At 43.6% G+C, this 18006-nt stretch overlaps 1 protein-coding gene and 1 non-coding gene across 5 annotated transcripts in view; one reads left to right on the forward strand and one right to left on the reverse strand.

Annotated features, from left to right (window-relative positions):
* The window catches only part of LOC121577585 (sodium-coupled neutral amino acid transporter 3), a 90789-nt gene that overhangs the window by 33385 nt on the left and 39398 nt on the right, over positions 1 to 18006 (forward strand). The window contains exons 2-6 of one of the 4 annotated variants that reach the window (XM_041891312.2): positions 5456 to 5739; positions 8069 to 8101; positions 8333 to 8417; positions 8570 to 8685; positions 17208 to 17281. In XM_041891312.2, the coding sequence (XP_041747246.1) occupies positions 5576 to 5739; positions 8069 to 8101; positions 8333 to 8417; positions 8570 to 8685; positions 17208 to 17281 (472 nt within the window). In that variant the 5' untranslated portion in view covers positions 5456 to 5575. Of the gene's footprint in view, positions 1 to 5455; positions 5740 to 8068; positions 8102 to 8332; positions 8418 to 8569; positions 8686 to 17207; positions 17282 to 18006 lie in introns of those variants that run through there. The other 3 variants (XM_041891314.2, XM_041891315.2, XM_041891316.2) reach the window with 3 other exon arrangements.
* On the reverse strand, positions 14355 to 14429 carry trnav-uac. Its single transcript has one exon. It is a non-coding gene; the product is annotated as a tRNA-Val (tRNA).

Raw genomic sequence — 18006 nt, forward strand, 5'->3', positions numbered from 1 at the left:
GTTTCTGTCGTGTGTCTGTAAATAGCCTGTAAATACCCAGTTTTTTTGTATTTTTCGTACATATTTCCCTATCAGACTTTTCATCCTTCTACAAAATATACTTTCCTGCAACCCGCCTCTCTCAATGTGGAACGGATTCTATTATTGACTTACCTTTTATCTAGAATCTAGAATCTCCAGTAGAAACTAGCTAGCCAGCTAACTAGCTACTTGCTATTAGCCACAGCTAGCGGTGCTAGCGGTGTTTCACCCAGAACATTGGATTTTTTTCCGCGGGATTAATTTTAATCACTGGACATTGATCACCGGATATTCGGCCAGTCTGCACAGCGCGTTATCGACCCAGAACATAAAGGATTCACTGGACCTTTAACTCCGGATTCATCGCTACCAGCTGGCTACAACAAAACGGACGCTGTGGTCTGGCTAATCAACCTGAGCTAGGCCCATCTCCCGGCTATCTACCTCTCTATCAACCGGACGGGACCACCTAGTATTGCCCCGCCGATCCTACACGACTGGTCTGCCGACGAAATCGTCTGATGTGGTTACGACGTAACCACGAAGATTCCATCCATCTGCTAGCCCTGGCCCGTTAGCACACGCTTACTCACTAAACTGAACTAGCTACTGAACTAGCTACTTGCTATTAGCCACAGCTAGCGGTGTTTTACCCAGAACATTTGATTTTTTTCCACGGGATTAATTTTAATCACTGGACATTGATCACCGGATATTCGGCCAGTCAGCACTGCGCGTTATCGACCCAGAACATATCAGTTTTTCCGCCGGCATCACTGAATCACTGGACCTTTAACTCCGGATTCATCGCTACCAGCTAGCTACAACAAAACGGACGTAGCACACGCTAGCCGTGGCCTCTTACTCACTAGCGCTTCACCACCGGACCTTATGATAACTCAGCTATACAGCTGATATCTGCTGGACTGTTCCTTTTTACGGTACTACATCCTGTTTATGTTTAGCCTCAGCCCAAACATGGTTAGTTTATTGTTGTTTCGGTTATTTCTAATTGTACTATATCACTGTAGACCCCCAGCCTAGCTAAACCTGCCTTGGTTAGCTCCTTTGTCCCCTCCACCCATACACTCAGAGACCGACTCAATTGATGCCTCTAGAGATACTATCTCTTTCAGTGTTACCCAACGCTTAGGTTTACCTCCACTTTACTCATATCCTTCCATATCCTTGTCTGTTCATAATGCCCTGAATCTTTTCTATAACACCCGGAAATCTGCCCCCCTTTATTCTATGTACCCAACGCACTAGAAGACCAGTTCTTAAAGCCTTTAGCCGTATCCTTATTCTAGTCCTCCTCTGTTCCTCTGGTGATGTAGAGGCTAACCCAGGCCCTGTAGCCCCCAGTATCACTCCTACTCCCCAGGAGCTATCATTTGTTGACTTCTGTAATCGCAAAGGTCTTGGTTTCTTGCACATAAATATCAGAAGTCTACTTCCTAAGTTTGAGTTATTCACTGCGTTAGCACACTCTGCCAACCCTGATGTTCTAGCAGTGTCTGAATCCTGGCTCAGGAAGGCCACCAAAAATTCTGAAATTTCCATCCCCAACTATAACATTTTCCGTCTAGATAGAACTGCCAAAGGGGGTGGAGTTGCAATCTACTGTAGAGATAGCCTGCAGAGCTCTATCATACTATCCAGGTCTGTGCCCAAACAGTTTGAGCTTCTACTTCTAAAAATCCACCTTTCCAGAAATAAGTCTCTCACTGTTGCCGCTTGCTACAGACCCCCCTCAGCCCCCAGCTGTGCCCTGGACACCATATGTGAATTGATTGCCCCCATTTATCCTCTGAGTTTGTACTGCTTGGTGACCTAAATTGGGATATGCTTAATACCCCAGCCATCCTACAATCCAAGCTAGATGCCCTCAACCTCACGCAAATTATCAACGAACCTACCAGGTACAACCCTAAATCCTTAAACATGGGTACCCTCATAGATATCATCCTGACTAATATACCCTCTAAATACACCTCAGCTGTCTTCAACCAGGATCTCAGCGATCACTGCCTTATTGCCTGCGTCCGTAACGGGTCCGCGGTCAAACGACCACCCCTCATCACTGTCAAACGCTCCCTAAAACACTTTAGCGAGGAGGCCTTCCTAATTGACCTGGCCCAGGTATCCTGGATGGATATAGATCTCATTCCGTCAGTAGAGGATGCCTGGTTGTTCCTTAAAAGTAATTTCCTCTCAATCTTAAATAAACATGCCCCATTCAAAAAATACAGAACTAAGAACCGATATAGCCCCTGGTTCTCCTCAGACTTGACTGCCCTTGACCAGCACAAAAACATCCTGTGGCGTACAGCATTAGCATCAAATAGCCCCCGCGATATGCAACTTTTCAGGGAAGTTAGGAACCAATATACACAAGCAGTCAGGAAAGCAAAGGCTAACTTTTTCAAACAGAAATTTGCATCCTGTAGCACTAACTCCAAAAAGTTTTGGGACACTGTAAAGTCCATGGAGAATAAGAGCACTTCCTCCCAGCTGCCCACTGCACTGAGGCTAGGAAACACTATCACCACCGATAAATCTACAATAATCGAGAATTTCAACAAGCATTTTGCTACAGCTGGCCATGCTTTCCATCTGGCTACCACTAACCCGGCCACCAACTCTGCACCCTCTGCTGCAACTTGCCCATGCCCCCCCGCTTCTCCTTCACACAAATTCAGACAGCTGATGTTTTGAAAGCGCTGCAAAATCTGGACCCCTACAAATCAGCTGGGCTAGACAATCTGGACCCTTTCTTTCTAAAACTAGCCGCCGAAATTGTCGCAACCCCTATTACTAGTCTGTTCAACCTCTCTTTCATAACGTCTGAGATCCCCAGAGATTGGAAAGCTGCCGCGGTCATCCCCCTCTTCAAAGGGGGTGACACTCTAGATCCAAACTGCTACAGACCTATATCCATCCTGCCCTGCCTTTCGAAAGTATTCGAAAGCCAAGTTAACAAACAGATCATCGACCATTTCGAATACCACCGTACCTTCTCCGCTATGCAATCCGGTTTCCGAGCTGGTCACGGGTGCACTTCAGCCACGCTCAAGGTCCTAAACGATATTATAACCGCGATTGATAATAGACAGTACTGTGCAGCCGTCTTCATCGACCTGGCCAAGGCTTTCGACTCTGTCAACCACCGCATTCTTATTGGCAGACTAAATAGCCTTGGTTTCTCAAATGACTGCCTCGCCTGGTTCACCAACTACTTCTCAGATAGAGTTCAGTGTGTCAAATCGGAGGGCCTGTTGTCTGGACCTATGGCAGTCTCTATGGGGGTGCCACAGGGTTCAATTCTTGGGCCGACACTTTTCTCCGTGTATATCAATGATGTCGCTCTTGCTGCTGGTGACTCTCAGATCCACCTCTACACAGACGACACCATTTTGTATACATCTGGCCCTTCATTGGACACTGTGTTAACAAACCTCCAAACGAGCTTCAATGCCATACAACAATCCTTCAGTAGCCTTCAACTGCTCTTAAACACTAGTAAAACTAAATGCATGCTTTTCAATCGAACGCTGCTAGCACCCGCCCACCCGACTAGAATCACCACTCTCGACGGGTCTGACCTAGAGTATGTGGACAACTACAAATATCTAGGTGTCTGGTTAGACTGTAAACTCAACTTCCAGACTCACATAAAGAATCTCCAATCCAAAGTTAAATCTAGAATCGGCTTCCTATTTCGCAACAAAGCCTCCTTCACTCATGCTGCCAAACATGCCCTCGTAAAACTGACTATCCTACCGATCCTTGACTTCGGCGATGTCATTTACAAAATAGCCTCCAACACTCTACTCAGCAAATTGGATGTAGTCTATCACAGTGCCATCCGTTTTGTCTCCAAAGCCCCATACACTACCCACCACTGTGACCTGTACGCTCTTGTTGGCTGGTCCTCACTACATGTTCGTCGTCAAACCCACTGGCTCCAGGCCATCTATAAATCACTGCTAGGCAAATCCCCGCCTTATCTTAGCTCATTGGTCACCATAGCAGCACCCACCCGCAGTCTGCGCTCCAGCAGGTATATCTCACTGGTCATTCCCAAAGCCAACACCTCCTTTGGCCGCCATTCCTTCCAGTTCTCTGCTGCCAATGACTGGAACGAATTGCAAAAATCTCTGAAGCTGGAGACTCTTATCTCCCCCAATAACTTTAAGCATCAGTTGTCAGAGCACCTTACCGATCACTGCACCTGTACACAGCCCATCTGAAATTAGCCCACCCAACTACCTCATCCCTATATTGTTATTTAATTTGCTCTTTTGCACCCCAGTATCTCTATTTGCACATAATCTCTTGCACATCTAGCATTCCAGTGTTAATACTATTGTAATTATTCTGCACTATAGCCTATTTATTGCCTTACCTCCATAACTTGCTACATTTGCACACACTGTATATATATTTTCTGTTGTATTTCTGACTTTATGTTTTTTTTACCCCATATGTAACTCTGTGTTGTTTTTATTGCACTACTTTGCTTTATCTTGGCCAGGTCGCAGTTGTAAATGAGAACCTGTTCTCAACTGGCTTACCTGGTTAAATAAAGGTGAAATAAAAAATAAAAAAATATGGGGCGATAGTCATTTGCTTTCTTGGGTACAGGAACAATGATGGACATCTTGAAGCAAGCGGGGACAACAGACTGGGATATGGAGAGATTGAATATGTCTGTAAACATCCAGCCAGCTGGTCTGCACGTTCCCCTGGGGCTCAGACTCATTCCCCTGGGGCCTACCAGGAAGACACAGACAGACTCATTATAACTGCCAAGAACAGGCCTAATTTATCTTTCAACATGCCTCTTAGGCCAAGTCATTGTTAACACTACCACATTGGCACCTTGATTGTAGCAGGTTAGTGTTTTTCGTCATGAATCTTGTTTTGGAGGCAGCTCTGCAGAGTGGTCACTAGCTGGCACAACTGCAAAGTAATACAATCAGGTTTTAAACCTAACCTTAACCCTAACCTTAACCACACTGCTAACCCAAATGCCTAACCCAAACCTTAAATTAAGACCAAAAAGCACATTTTAGTTTTCATGAATTTTTACAATATAGCCAATTTTGACTTTGCTGCTGGCATATCTATCGGAAATCTCTCAGTTCTGCCTCTAGGACAAGACTCATCCCAATAAACGTCCACCTGCTTGATTGTATGCAGTATTTAGGGGAAAACCTAGTTGTTAAGCATCGCTGAATGTATTATTGTAAAATATTTGTACTCAAGTTGTACAATTTGTATCCCCATTCTGGAGATAGATGGCTGTGCAAAATGTGCAAGATAAGCAAGCTTATCTGCATTGAATTAACTGTCTGTAATATTCCAGTGGTTATGAACATGATGTAATCATCAGTTGTAGTCTAACTGCCACGTGTCTATTCTTTCACAGACTCCTGAAGGAAAAGAGGAAAAGAAAAGAGGACATCAGCCACACACACACACACACACACACACACACACACACACACACACACACACACACACACACACACAATACATTGTAGCAAAGATGAGTGAAGATAAAGCAGCTGAAAGCGTGGAACCTGCTCCTCCAGCGCCAGTATCAGCTCCAGCGCCAGCAGGGATGAACTCTATTCCCAATGGGAAAGGCCATGAGACTGTGGAGGAAACCACAGCAGCAGCCAAAACACCACCAGGCGACACCACAGAGCAGTAAGTGTAGACTCAAGTACAAGATAGTAGACTACAAACATACGAAAGTATACACAGGCTTTTCATCTCTAAAAGTACAGTATACACTCTTTCAGATAGAAGATAACCTCATCCCCAGGCTCAATTGCTTTCGCATTTAGTGTTCAACAGAGAGAGAGACAGCTGGTGGACAAGATTAGATACACAATAGCAGACAAGAGGAACCTTTACATCTAAAAAAGTATACACTCAGGTACTAGGTATTAGGCAACATATTACGTTGGTTGAGAATTAAACTATTAGTGTACTCCCTCACTGAGCCTTATCGTGTCAGAGAGGTGAGGTGAGCTCTGCTACTGGCTGCCTCGTCCTGCGGGCGGGCTACGGCTGTGACCTACTACTCTCTGAGAGTGTCACGTCTCCCTTCACACACCCCACAACAACAACACTGCTCTTTGTTAACTACTGTGGATACAGTGAGGGAAAAAAGTATTTGATCCCCTGCTGATTTTGTACGTTTGCCCACTGACAAAGAAATGATCAGTCTATAATTTTAATGGTAGGTTTATTTGAACAGTGAGAGACAGAATAACAACAACAAAAATCCAGAAAAACGCATGTCAAAAATTTTATAAATTGATTTGCAGTTTAATGAGGGAAATAAGTATTTGACCCCCTTTCAATCAGAAAGATTTCTGGCTCCCACGTGTCTTTTATACAGGTAACGAGCTGAGATTAGGGAGTGCTCCTAATCTCAGTTTGTTACCTGTATAAAAGACACCTGTCCACAGAAGCAATCAATCAATCAGATTCCAAACTCTCCACCATGGCCAAGACCAAAGAGCTCTCCAAGGATGTCAGGGACAAGATTGTAGACCTACACAGGGCTACAAGACCATCGCCAAGCAGCTTGGTGAGAAGGTGACAACAGTTGGTGCGATTATTCGCAAATGGAAGAAACAAAAAAGAACGGTCAATCTCCCTCGGCCTGGGGCTCCATGCAAGATCTCACCTCGTGGAGTTGCAATGATCATGAGAACGGTGAGGAATCAGCCCAGAACTACACGGGAGGATCTTGTCAATGATCTCAAGGCAGCTAGGACCATATTCACCAAGAAAACAATTGGTAACACACTATGCCGTGAAGGACTGAAATCCTGCAGCGCCCGCAAGGTCGCCCTGCTTAAGAAAGCACATATACAGGCCTGTCTGAAGTTTGCCAATGAATATCTGAATGATTCAGAGGAGAACTGGGTGAAAGTGTTGTGGTCAGATGAGACCAAAATCGAGCTCTTTGGCATCAACTCAACTCGCCGTGTTTGGAGGAGGAGGAATGCTGCCTATGACCCCAAGAACACCATCCCCACCGTCAAACATGGAGGTGGAAACATTATGCTTTGGGGGTGTTTTTCTGCTAAGGGGACAGGACAACTTCACTGCATCAAAGGGACGATGGACGGCGCCATGTACTGTCAAATCTTGGGTGAGAACCTCCTTCCCTCAGCCAGGGCATTGAAAATGGGTTGTGGATGGGTATTCCAGCATGACAATGACCCAAAACACACGGACAAGGCAACAAAGGAGTGGCTCAAGAAGAAGCACATTAAGGTCCTGGAGTGGCCTAGCCAGTCTCCAGACCTTAATCCCATAGAAAATCTGTGGAGGGAACTGAAGGTTTGAGTTGCCAAACGTCAGGCTCGAAACCTTAATGACTTGGAGAAGATCTGCAAAGAGGAGTGGGACAAAATCCCTCCTGAGATGTGTACAAACCTGGTGGCCAACTACAAGAAACGTCTGACCTCTGTGATTGCCACCAAGTACTAAGTCATGTTTTGCAGAGGGGTCAAATACTTATTTCCCTCATTAAAATGCAAATCAATTTATAACATTTTTGACATGCGTTTTTCTGGATTTTTGTTGTTATTATTCTGTCTCTCACTGTTCAAATAAACCTACCATTAAAATTATAGACTGATCATGTATTTGTCAGTGGGCAAACGTACAAAATCAGCAGGGGATCAAATACTTTTTTCCCTCATTGTATGTGTGTGGAAATGTGGGTAATGGGTACCTAGTACTACCTAGTGTCAGGGCCTGCGTTCCTTTGCCCTACTAATCATGAGGTCACCTCTATCAGGATGGAACAGACATGGCCATCAGTCACAGGAAATTACATCAACTGTTTAACATGTACAGTGTCTCCCCATGCCCCCTTAAGTAGTTGAATACATCAGTTTACCCAGACTGTCATTTTCTCCAACATGGCCGGATTACTGAGGGGGTGTTTTTTGTTTTTCCTCTTTGTGCTTTCATTGGATGATGGAACGTCTTTCTCTACGCTACTTTGTAGGGAAATTGTTCCCAATAGTGCCCAAAATGTCAGGTATGTAAAATTTACACGGAAGGGATATGTTTCAGTGTACTGTTTCTCACCATTACAATCACAAGTTGTGATAAGGACAGAACAGTATCAACCAGACACCTATAGCAGTAGAATGTTATCCTATGTGATTCCACGATTCTCTCAGATAGAGTGTTCTTGAGTTGTGGTTTTATAACATTGTTCTTGCTTCATGTTGTTATGACTGTGCTTTGTTCACATGAATCCCCACAGAAGTGAGGATCCAGAGGCCAACCTCGCAGAGAGTCAGGAGTTCCTGTCTAACATGGAGGACAAGAAGACCACACGCTTCACAGATGTAAGTGGAATTTATAGGCTGCTTTTGCCACAGTGGATGGTTCAGATGAATCTGTAACGTGTTCATTCTCTCCTTCTGTAAAGCAACTTTGATTGTTGTAACCATTGTGCTAACAAGCATGTTCACCTCTATGTGTTTCTCCATGGAATCAGTTTGAGGGGAAAACCTCTTTTGGAATGTCAGTGTTCAACTTGGGCAACGCCATCATGGGAAGTGGAATTCTGGGATTGTCGTATGCCATGGCCAACACAGGTGTCGTTCTATTCCTGTGAGTCAACATGGATGGATGGCTGGATGAATTAATTAATTAATGGATGAATGGATGGATGGATGGATGGATGGATATGGATGAATGAATGGATGGATGAGTTCATGATTGTGATGAACATAGATGACCAACAGTTCTATATGATTAATGATAAGATCAATTGGTACTGTAGATGTATGTACATGGATGTAAACCCAGTCAGGAATGTGTGCATTAGCCACAAATGTTCCTCTGATTCAATTGCATTCCGTTTAGCCCCTCTGAATGGAGCTCCTCCTTGGACAGAAATACCCCTGTAATTATTTAAAGGCTATTAACCAGGCGGTAGACTTTGTATGTGACAGCCCTAATTGAACAGTCTCTAAATAAAAGGCTGACGTGTAAATACGGCATCATTACTGTGATAGCTATCATAACTACAGCAGTGACACACTGGTGGTGTGTAACACCCTGTGTTTCATGATACACATCTGCATTGAGATGAATAGGGGTTTCAAGCCCTGTGTGTAATAATGAAACATAATGGAGAGGTCTCATTACTATGCTAATAGCAGCGTTGTGCTGCTGTGTTAAACCAATGCAATTATAATGATGGATGCTGGAAATAACCTCAATGTGCTTGCATCTTCATGTCCTATCTTGTGCTGTGATTGAATGTGTGAATACTGAATGTACATGAATGCGTTCTCAGGGGTCTGCCATGCCAGCTAGGGAGAATAATCTGGGCTGTGGTGGCATCTGCTGTCAGGACAAGTCACAGAGAGTTTAGTTTAACAGCTGCCAGATTAGTCATAGAGGGGTTATGTAATGTGTTTGTGGGTTTAGCACCTACCCCGGCCCAGATTAGGCTGTGGTGATCTTCTTGCATGTCATTGTACAATATGACCCCACTGTTAGATGACAGTCTCACCTCAAATCTCAGGAATAGAAGGTCGGATGGAGCGGCAGGGAAAGTTCAGCGCTGCCTTGTGTGAGAGCTACCCAGCCTGATTGATAGATGTGGGATTATATCAGGGATGACACAGGAGCACTGAAACACATTCAATTTGTCCACAGTCCTGCACAAAATGAGAGGCCAGGTCTTGGATTAGAGAGGGCACAGGTGTCAATAAAGTGTTTAGTAGAATAAGAAGACTTAGTGACACACTTCGCTGTCTGTCTGTCTGTCTGTCTGTCTGACCCCCACTGACAGTCTAATCTGTTTCTGTTGAATATAATATGCATTATGAGGTTTTGAGTCCATGGGCTTTTCAAAGGACACATCCAGCTCAGGTTTCCTGTTGTTAATCTCACCCATCAATCATTGAAAGATACCATAACATCCACACTCCCTTGTCTTCCTCCTATTAGCATCACACCTCCTAAACCCAGCTGCTAGGATACAAGATGTTAGTGGTCATGGGATCTGGATTTTTAAGTCTTGTTCCATAAAACTCTGTGTGTGCTGTGTGCTGTAAGCCTTCATCATGCTGCTTTTATTAGAAAACTCTCCTAGCCCCAGGGATTTGTTTACCATGCGACCTTGGATAGGATTACAATACAATAGCTCTCTACCTAGAGGTCAGTGGTGTAAAGTACTTAAGTAAAAATACTTTAAAGTACTACTTAAGTCGTTTGTTTTGGTATCTGTACTTTACTTTTCTGTTCATATTTTTGAATACTTTCACTTTTACTTCACTACATTCTTAAAGACAATAATGTACTTTTTACTCCATACATTTTCCCTGACAACCAAACGTACTTGTTACACTTTAAATGCTTAGCAGGACAGGAAAATGGTCCACTTTACACATTTATCAAGATAACATCCCTGGTCATCTCTATTGCCTCTGATCTGGCGGACTCACTAAACACAAATGCTTTGTTTGTAAATTATGTCTGAGTGTTGAAGTGTGCCCCTGGCTATCCGTTAATAAAAATAAAATAAAAATTGTGCCATCTAGTTTGCTTCATATAAGCAATTTGAAATGATTTATACACTTACTTGTAAAACTTAAGTACTGTATATTTGTGCAATTACATTTAGTTTTGATACTTAAGTATATTTAAAACCAAATACGTTTAGACTTTTACTCAAGTATTTTACTGGGTGACTTTCACTCATACATACTTGAGTCATTTTCTATTAAGGTACATTATTTATACAAAAGTATGTGGACACCCCTTCAAATTTGTGGATTTGGCTATTTCAGCCACACACGTTACTGACAGGTGTATAACATCGAGCACACAGCCATGCACTCTCCATAGACAAACATTGTCAGTAGAATGGCCTTACTGAAGAGCTCAGTGACTTTCAACATGGCACTGTCATAGGATGCCACCTTCCAACAAGTCAGTTCATCAAATTTCTGCCCTGCAAGAGCTGCCCCGGTCAACTGTAAGTGCTGTTATTGTGAAGTGGAAACGTCTAGGAGCAACAACTGCTCAGCCGCGAAGTGATAGGCCACACAAGCTCATAGATTGGGACCGCCGAGTGCTGAAGCGCGTAGCGAGTAAAAATTGTCTGTCCTTGGTTGCAACACTCACTACCAAGGTCCAAACTGCCTTTGGAAGCAACGTCAGCACAATAACTGTTCTTCGGGAGCTTCATGAAATGGGTTTCCATGGCCGAGCAGCTGCACACAAGCCTAAGATCACCATGCGCAATGCAAGCATTGGCTGGAGTGGTGTAAAGTTCGCTGCCATTGGACTCTGGAGCAGTGGAAACGTGTTCTCTGGAGTGATGAATCATGCTTCACCATCTGGCAGTCCGACAGACTAACCAGGAGAACGCTACCTGCCCGAATGCATAGTGCCAACTGTAAAGTTTGGTGGAGGAGGAATAATGGTCTGGGGCTGTTTTTCATTGTTCGTGCTAGGCCCCTTAGTTCCAGTGAAGGAAAATCTTAACGCTACAGCATACAATGACATTCTAGATGATTCTGTGCTTCCAACTTTGTGGCAACATTTTGGGGAAGGCCCTTTCCTGTTTCAGCATGACAATGCCCCCGTACACAAAGCGAGGTCCATACAGAAATGGGTTGTCAAGATCGGTGTGGAAGAACTTGACTGGTCTGCACAGAGCCCTGACCTCAACCCCATTGAACGCCTTTGGGATGAATTGGAAGGCCGACTGCGAGCCAGGCCTAATCGCCCAACATCAGTGCCTGACCTCACTAATGCTGTTGTGGCTGAATGGAAGCAAGTTCCCGCAGCAATGTTCCAACATCTAGTGGAAAGCCTTCCCAGAAGAGTGGAGGCTGTTATAGCAGCAAAGGGGGGACCAACTCCATATTAATGCCCATGATTTTGGAATGAGATGTTTGACGAGCAGGTGTCCACATACTGTTGGTCATGTAGAATCCTGTGTGGCTCAGTTGGTAGAGCATGGCACTTGCAATGCCAGGGTTGTGGTTTCGATTCCCATGGGGGACAAGTGTGAAATGTATGCACTCCCTGCTTTAAGTCGCTCTGGATAAGAGCGTCTGCTAAATTACAAAAATCTAGTGTATCTTTACTTTTACTCAAGTATGACAATTGGATACTTTTTCCACCACTGTTAGAGGTAAAGCAATGTTTTGGATGTGTGTAGTAATGCCAAATCCATTGACTGTGTACTAGCAGTAGCACAGGTTTTAGAGTCAGTGGAATTGTAGGTAGGTGACACAATATTTTATTTCCAAACTAGAGGTAGTATGTGTTTGTCTTATTGGCAGCATGCCCACATTTCTCACCAAATGTGACTAAAATGAAGCATTGATCATATTTAAGACAACCATGACCGACACAAATATTATTGAAAGACTGTTTCCAAGCTTTCTGCCTAGAGTCATGTCTAGAGGAGTTTTTTCCACAGTGTAAACAGCTCTTTATTTTGAGCTGGGTGGTGTGACTGTGGTTTCTCAACCTGTCTTCTGTCTGGTCTGGACTGATCTGGACCGGCTGAACCCTGGGTTACTACACTGTCTGTTTGTCTGTCTGTGACACCTGGCTTACAGTATATACAACCTTAACTGCTCCTGTGCAACCTAAAACTAAACATGCTTCACTCACTGTTCATGTGAAATGTACAGATGTAGGATCTTCATTTGAGCCAGTTTGCTACAGCAGGAAAATAGTCTTTCTGCAACAGGAAATGTGAATTATAATGTGGATTATAATTAATGGGCATTTTTGTAGGGGTTGATAAAAAAAATTCATTAGGGCAATTCAAGTCTGAAATGTCAAAGTGGAAATTACAAACTTTAAAAGCCTTTTTAAAACTCAAATACACTACAAGTTTGCATTTCCTGCTTTGCGGGAGTGATCAAATTAATATCCTACAGTGACACACAGTGTAGCAAATACCAGTATGCATTTACAGTATGTATTTATGTATCTACTACAAATGACTTAGATCCACGTGCCTCAAATCATTATAGATTTGAGAAAGAGAAGGAGAGAAACATGTAGAGCAGGGATGGACAGCCGGCAGCCCTCCTTTTGAAGGCCCTCGGATATATTTTAAGACCCTACGTCTGTACATTTCACATGAACAGTGAGTGAAGCTTGTTTAGTTTGAGATTGCACAGGAAACTCAGTCGGGGTCTCAACATACTGTTGCAAGCTAGAGTAGTAGAATATACAAGGTGCAATTTTGAAATTTAGTTGCGCATCAGCAGTTTTTGTCTTGTTATGTCAGTAACTGATAGTCACGCAATTAGCCCATGTCAGCTAACATATTTTAGGTTGGTAAGTTAGTCTTTATTTATTTTATTTTATTTAACCTTTATTTAACCAGGTAAGCCAGTTGAGAACAAGTTCTCATTTACAACTGCGACCTGGCCAAGATAAAGCAAAGCAGTGCGGTAAAAACAACAACAACAACACAGAGTTACATATGGAATAAACAAAACGTACAGTAACACAATAGAAAATCTATATACAGTGTGTGCAAATGTAGTAAGTTATGGAGGTAAGGCAATAAATAGGCCATAGTGCAAAATAATTACAATTTAGTATTAACACTGGAGTGATAGATGTGCAGAAGATGATGTACAAATAGAGATACTGGGGTGAAATGAGCAAAATAGATAACAATATGGGGATGAGGTAGTTGGGTGGGCTAATTACAGATGGGCTGTGTACAGGTGTAGTGATCGGTAAGCTGCTCTGACAACTGATGCTTAAAGTTAGTGAGGGAGATAAGTGTCTCCAGCTTCAGAGATTTCTAGCAGCCAGCTATCAAAATGTTGTAATTATGGTCGCAGACCCGGGAGCAACTGCTGCCCCTCATGATGACTTCATATTTTTTGTGGCCTCCACCCTCATCAAAGTTGCCCAATCCTGATGTAGAGGGACTCGGGAGGGGGACAGCGAGTCAAGCAACTTTTCAGTGGACCACTGTGTGCTGTGCTCCAGCCTCCAGGGTGCAACTCCCTCTCCTCTCCTCTTTTTTCTGCCAGCGTACCTTGTCAGTCTGAATCTTAGCTGCTCATTCCCAAGGGGGACAGCAGACCTACATAGCAGCAGCACGTGCTTCTCTGAACACAGAAAACCAAAGGGAAACTCAACAACACACCAAACTAACATCACATCAATACAGTGGCATCCCATTAGCCCAGGTACCATTTTTTACATTTTAGTCATTTAGCAGACGCTCTTATCCAGAGCGACTTACAGTTAGTGAGTGCATACATATTTCATACTGGCCCCCGTGGGAATCAAACCCACAACGCTGGCGTTGTAAACGCCATGCTCTACCAACTGAGCTACACGGGGCCTAGTCTGTTTAGCTAACATTCCACTCCTTTTATTCCATGTCATATGCCAAAGATGCTTAGCATGACAGGAGTGGCACAGAGTGGAATGATAGCTAAACAGACTGGTACCCAGACTAGCATCCAATCCCTCCAGTGCTTTATCCTACCCTTTCCTTTGACCTCACCTACTGTAACACCTACTCTGTCCATTGGAGCATTACAGCACTGACAAGCGTTCCAGTCATCCACTATTGGTATGGCACTGCAGTCTGCTCTAAGGCATGGTGTGTCAGACTCACATCTGACACCATTCATGCCTGTGTATGAGTGTAGGGCCAGGGGGGCCATGGGACCTGTAGCCTATAGCCTCCACTGGGTCCCAGCAACTGACTGGTGGGATTGCTGTAAGGAGATTTCTGTGTTTCCTGGAAGGAAAGGGGCCGGAGCGGAGGCAGGCAGAGGGCTACTGACTGTGTATAACACCTCTGGGCCTGACTGTTGTGTCATGTGGGCTTTAGCTGAACAAAGAGGATGTTCAGAGGCTGTATGGAGGGAGGTGGCTGTGCACTGGCCCTTATTTGCAACCCATTCACATCCCATTCACATTTCAAACCCTATTAAACCTGTTGCCCATGTAGTGTATGCACATTAACTGAATGTTTTACATGTACACACAGGGGTGAGGTTAGGACACATGACATCTCACCTCATTATGAGAGCTATAATATTAATAAGGTTGCATTGCAGAGCTACCTCACCACTGACAGTCAGACATATTACGTGACAGAGCTACACCCATGTAGCTTTTTTGCCCCGTTGTAGTGGTCTAACATTTCAGATTATAGTGGAGACTTAAGTTGGCACACACAGAGGTCTCAACCGGGCCCTGGCACTGGCACTGGCCCTTGCGGGAATGCAGTGGGGGAGAGTGTCTGTCTGTCTCTCTGTCTGTCTCTCTGTCTCTGTCTGCCAGTCTGCCTGTCTGTCTAACTGTCCCACTGTTCCCACCACTGTACCGGCTGACATCTCCTCCACCACAAATCAGCCCTGCTGCATTCTTCCACCAAGCCGCCCGAGACACAGAACAATGTGAAACGGCATATAGTTGAATTCGAGGTGAAAGACGTGCTTTGCCTCTCTGACGCAAGCCCAGGTCCAGTTGCCAAGAGTAACAATTTGAAAGAAATGTGAAAGAAAAAAAGTTACAGTTAGAGAGAGGAGGAGCAGGAGTTGCTCTGGGAAGTGAGCAGAAAGATCAGGTTTCTGTGTTCCGTCCATCCAGATTGGTCTATTCGGCCAGATGTTGGCCGTTGGGGGCTGGAGCAGTATTTTGGGAGATCTTGGACCAGAGAGTCTTGTATTTTTCCTCTCCGTTAACTCTGTGGTTTTTCCTCAGCTCAATGTCAGCGTTGCTTTGTAAATATTTCCACCTTTAAATAGCGCCCCTAATGTCCTTGTGGTTGTTTCTCATCGTGGGGGAATGGGGGAGATATTCGTAGATAATACAGCCAGCAAGACTGATGCTCTGTAAGGCTGAGGCTCTGTATGAGGCTAACCCAAGACCCCATAACCAAAGACTCAAGACCCCATAACCCAACACCCAGCTGTACATCCAGCTGAATAAATGGTTTACATGGAGGAATGTTATCTATAGAGCCATGGATTAGGACATCTGTTACTGTCATACTGCACCAGAATGTGCTGGGTCATCAAGTTCAATAAGGATGAGGTTGATGATGATGATAATAATGATGATGATTATTACAATAATTATTTTGATGATGAAGATGGTGATGAAGATGATGATCATTATGACAACGATGGTGTTGAGGATGGTGATGAGGAGGAGGAGGATGGTGGTGGTGGTGGTGATGATGGTGTTGATGAGGAGATTGATGATAATGAGGAGATTGATGATAATGAGGAGAATGATGAGGAGGAGAATGATGATGATGGTGTTGATGAGGAGGATGATGGTGAAGATGATAATGATGATGATAACAAGGTTTTTTCTGGATAAGAAAGGAGCTTAGGTGGTGGGCATGGCAGGGGACGTGTTCACCCCGTCGGCATGGCTGAATTTTAGAGAACATTTTCTCAAATTTCTCCATGGAGCTGTTAGAAATTAGTGAAGTTTTAAAGCACATTTCCTGCGATTCTACATATTCTGCCATGGAGCTAAGAGAACATTTTGCAGTTTTAAAGCAAATTTCCTACAATTATATGCATTTTGCCATGGCTAATCTTGTGTTATTTTGCTAAAACATATTAACAAAAATATATACTGCTAAATTAATTGTTGTTGGAATTTTCAATTCACCCTGACTGTCTAGCTTTTATTTTGCTGATTGTTAGTTCTCACAGATTATATTATAAAAAATATATAGGCCCATTATCTTTTCTACATACTTTATATCTTGTTTTAGGAATACCTGGGATAGGATAAAGTAATCATTCTACCCCCCTTACCCCAACCCACCCCCCAAAAAATAATAATAATAATAATAATAATAACATTGTAAAGTTGTTATCCCACTGGCTATAAGGTGAATGCACCAATTTGTAAGTCGCTCTGGATAAGAGCGTCTGCTAAATGACGTAAATGTAAATGTAGTCATTTAAGTTTACACAAAAAGCGTTTTTCTATCCCGAAAATGTATTTAGGCGACCTGAAAAAATGCTTAGGCGGCCCGCCCAAGGATTTCAATGACAGAAAAATCCCTGTAATTATGACAATGATGGTGTTGATGATGATGATGAGGATGATGATGTTGAAGCTCTCTCCTCTCTCCTCTGCAGGGTGCTCCTGACAGTAGTGGCTGTCCTCTCATCTTACTCCATCCACTTGCTTCTTAAGTCATCTGGCATTGTGGGTATGTAGTCTTCAAACCATGAGCAGGACTTTTGTTGGAGACCATACACCAGTCAACCCCTACAGTCCCTGTCAGGAAGACTAATGTCATGATAACATCCCATAGCCTCACAGCCTGCCTCTTCTCTTTAGCATATGTGACCCACCATCTCTTTTCGGTCTTATTTCCCCCCGATTTTTTTTTTTTACAGTGGATAAAAGTACAGACTCAGAGCTTCGAAATGTTATATCATACACTGCAGTTGAGGAACAATGGGAAAGTAATGCTGCTTTGAAAGTTGGTCCTTAAATGGTTTGGTACACCTACTAGAGAGCTCTTCTTTGTTTACACCCATTTAGCATCGTTCACACCCTCTTAAGCCTTAGCCCCACCAATCTCTTGAAGGATTCACATGTGAGGCCATGTGCTAAACATAGTGAGTAAGGTAGTGTAGTAAACAACAAAAGATTTCAAGACTAAAAGTGGTGAAAGTAGTAGCCTACAATTAGGAAAAACTCTAGGTAAAAATACACTTTATCTAGTCCTTGGCCTATATTCTAATCTGACCTTGGTGCAGGTCATGTTGTTCTTCACATTACTGTCTATGGTAAAAGAGAGGCTATAACCCCCCCCCCCAGCCACATCTAGCTAAGTGGATGGGTCTCTATTGTCTAGACCTCTTCACATGTTCAAGAAATACAATAGGCCATATCACCCCCAGACACACCTGGCTAAATTGATGGGAC

The sequence above is a fragment of the Coregonus clupeaformis genome, chromosome 12 (assembly GCF_020615455.1).
Source record: "Coregonus clupeaformis isolate EN_2021a chromosome 12, ASM2061545v1, whole genome shotgun sequence".
In the NCBI taxonomy this organism is placed as follows: domain Eukaryota; kingdom Metazoa; phylum Chordata; class Actinopteri; order Salmoniformes; family Salmonidae; genus Coregonus; species Coregonus clupeaformis.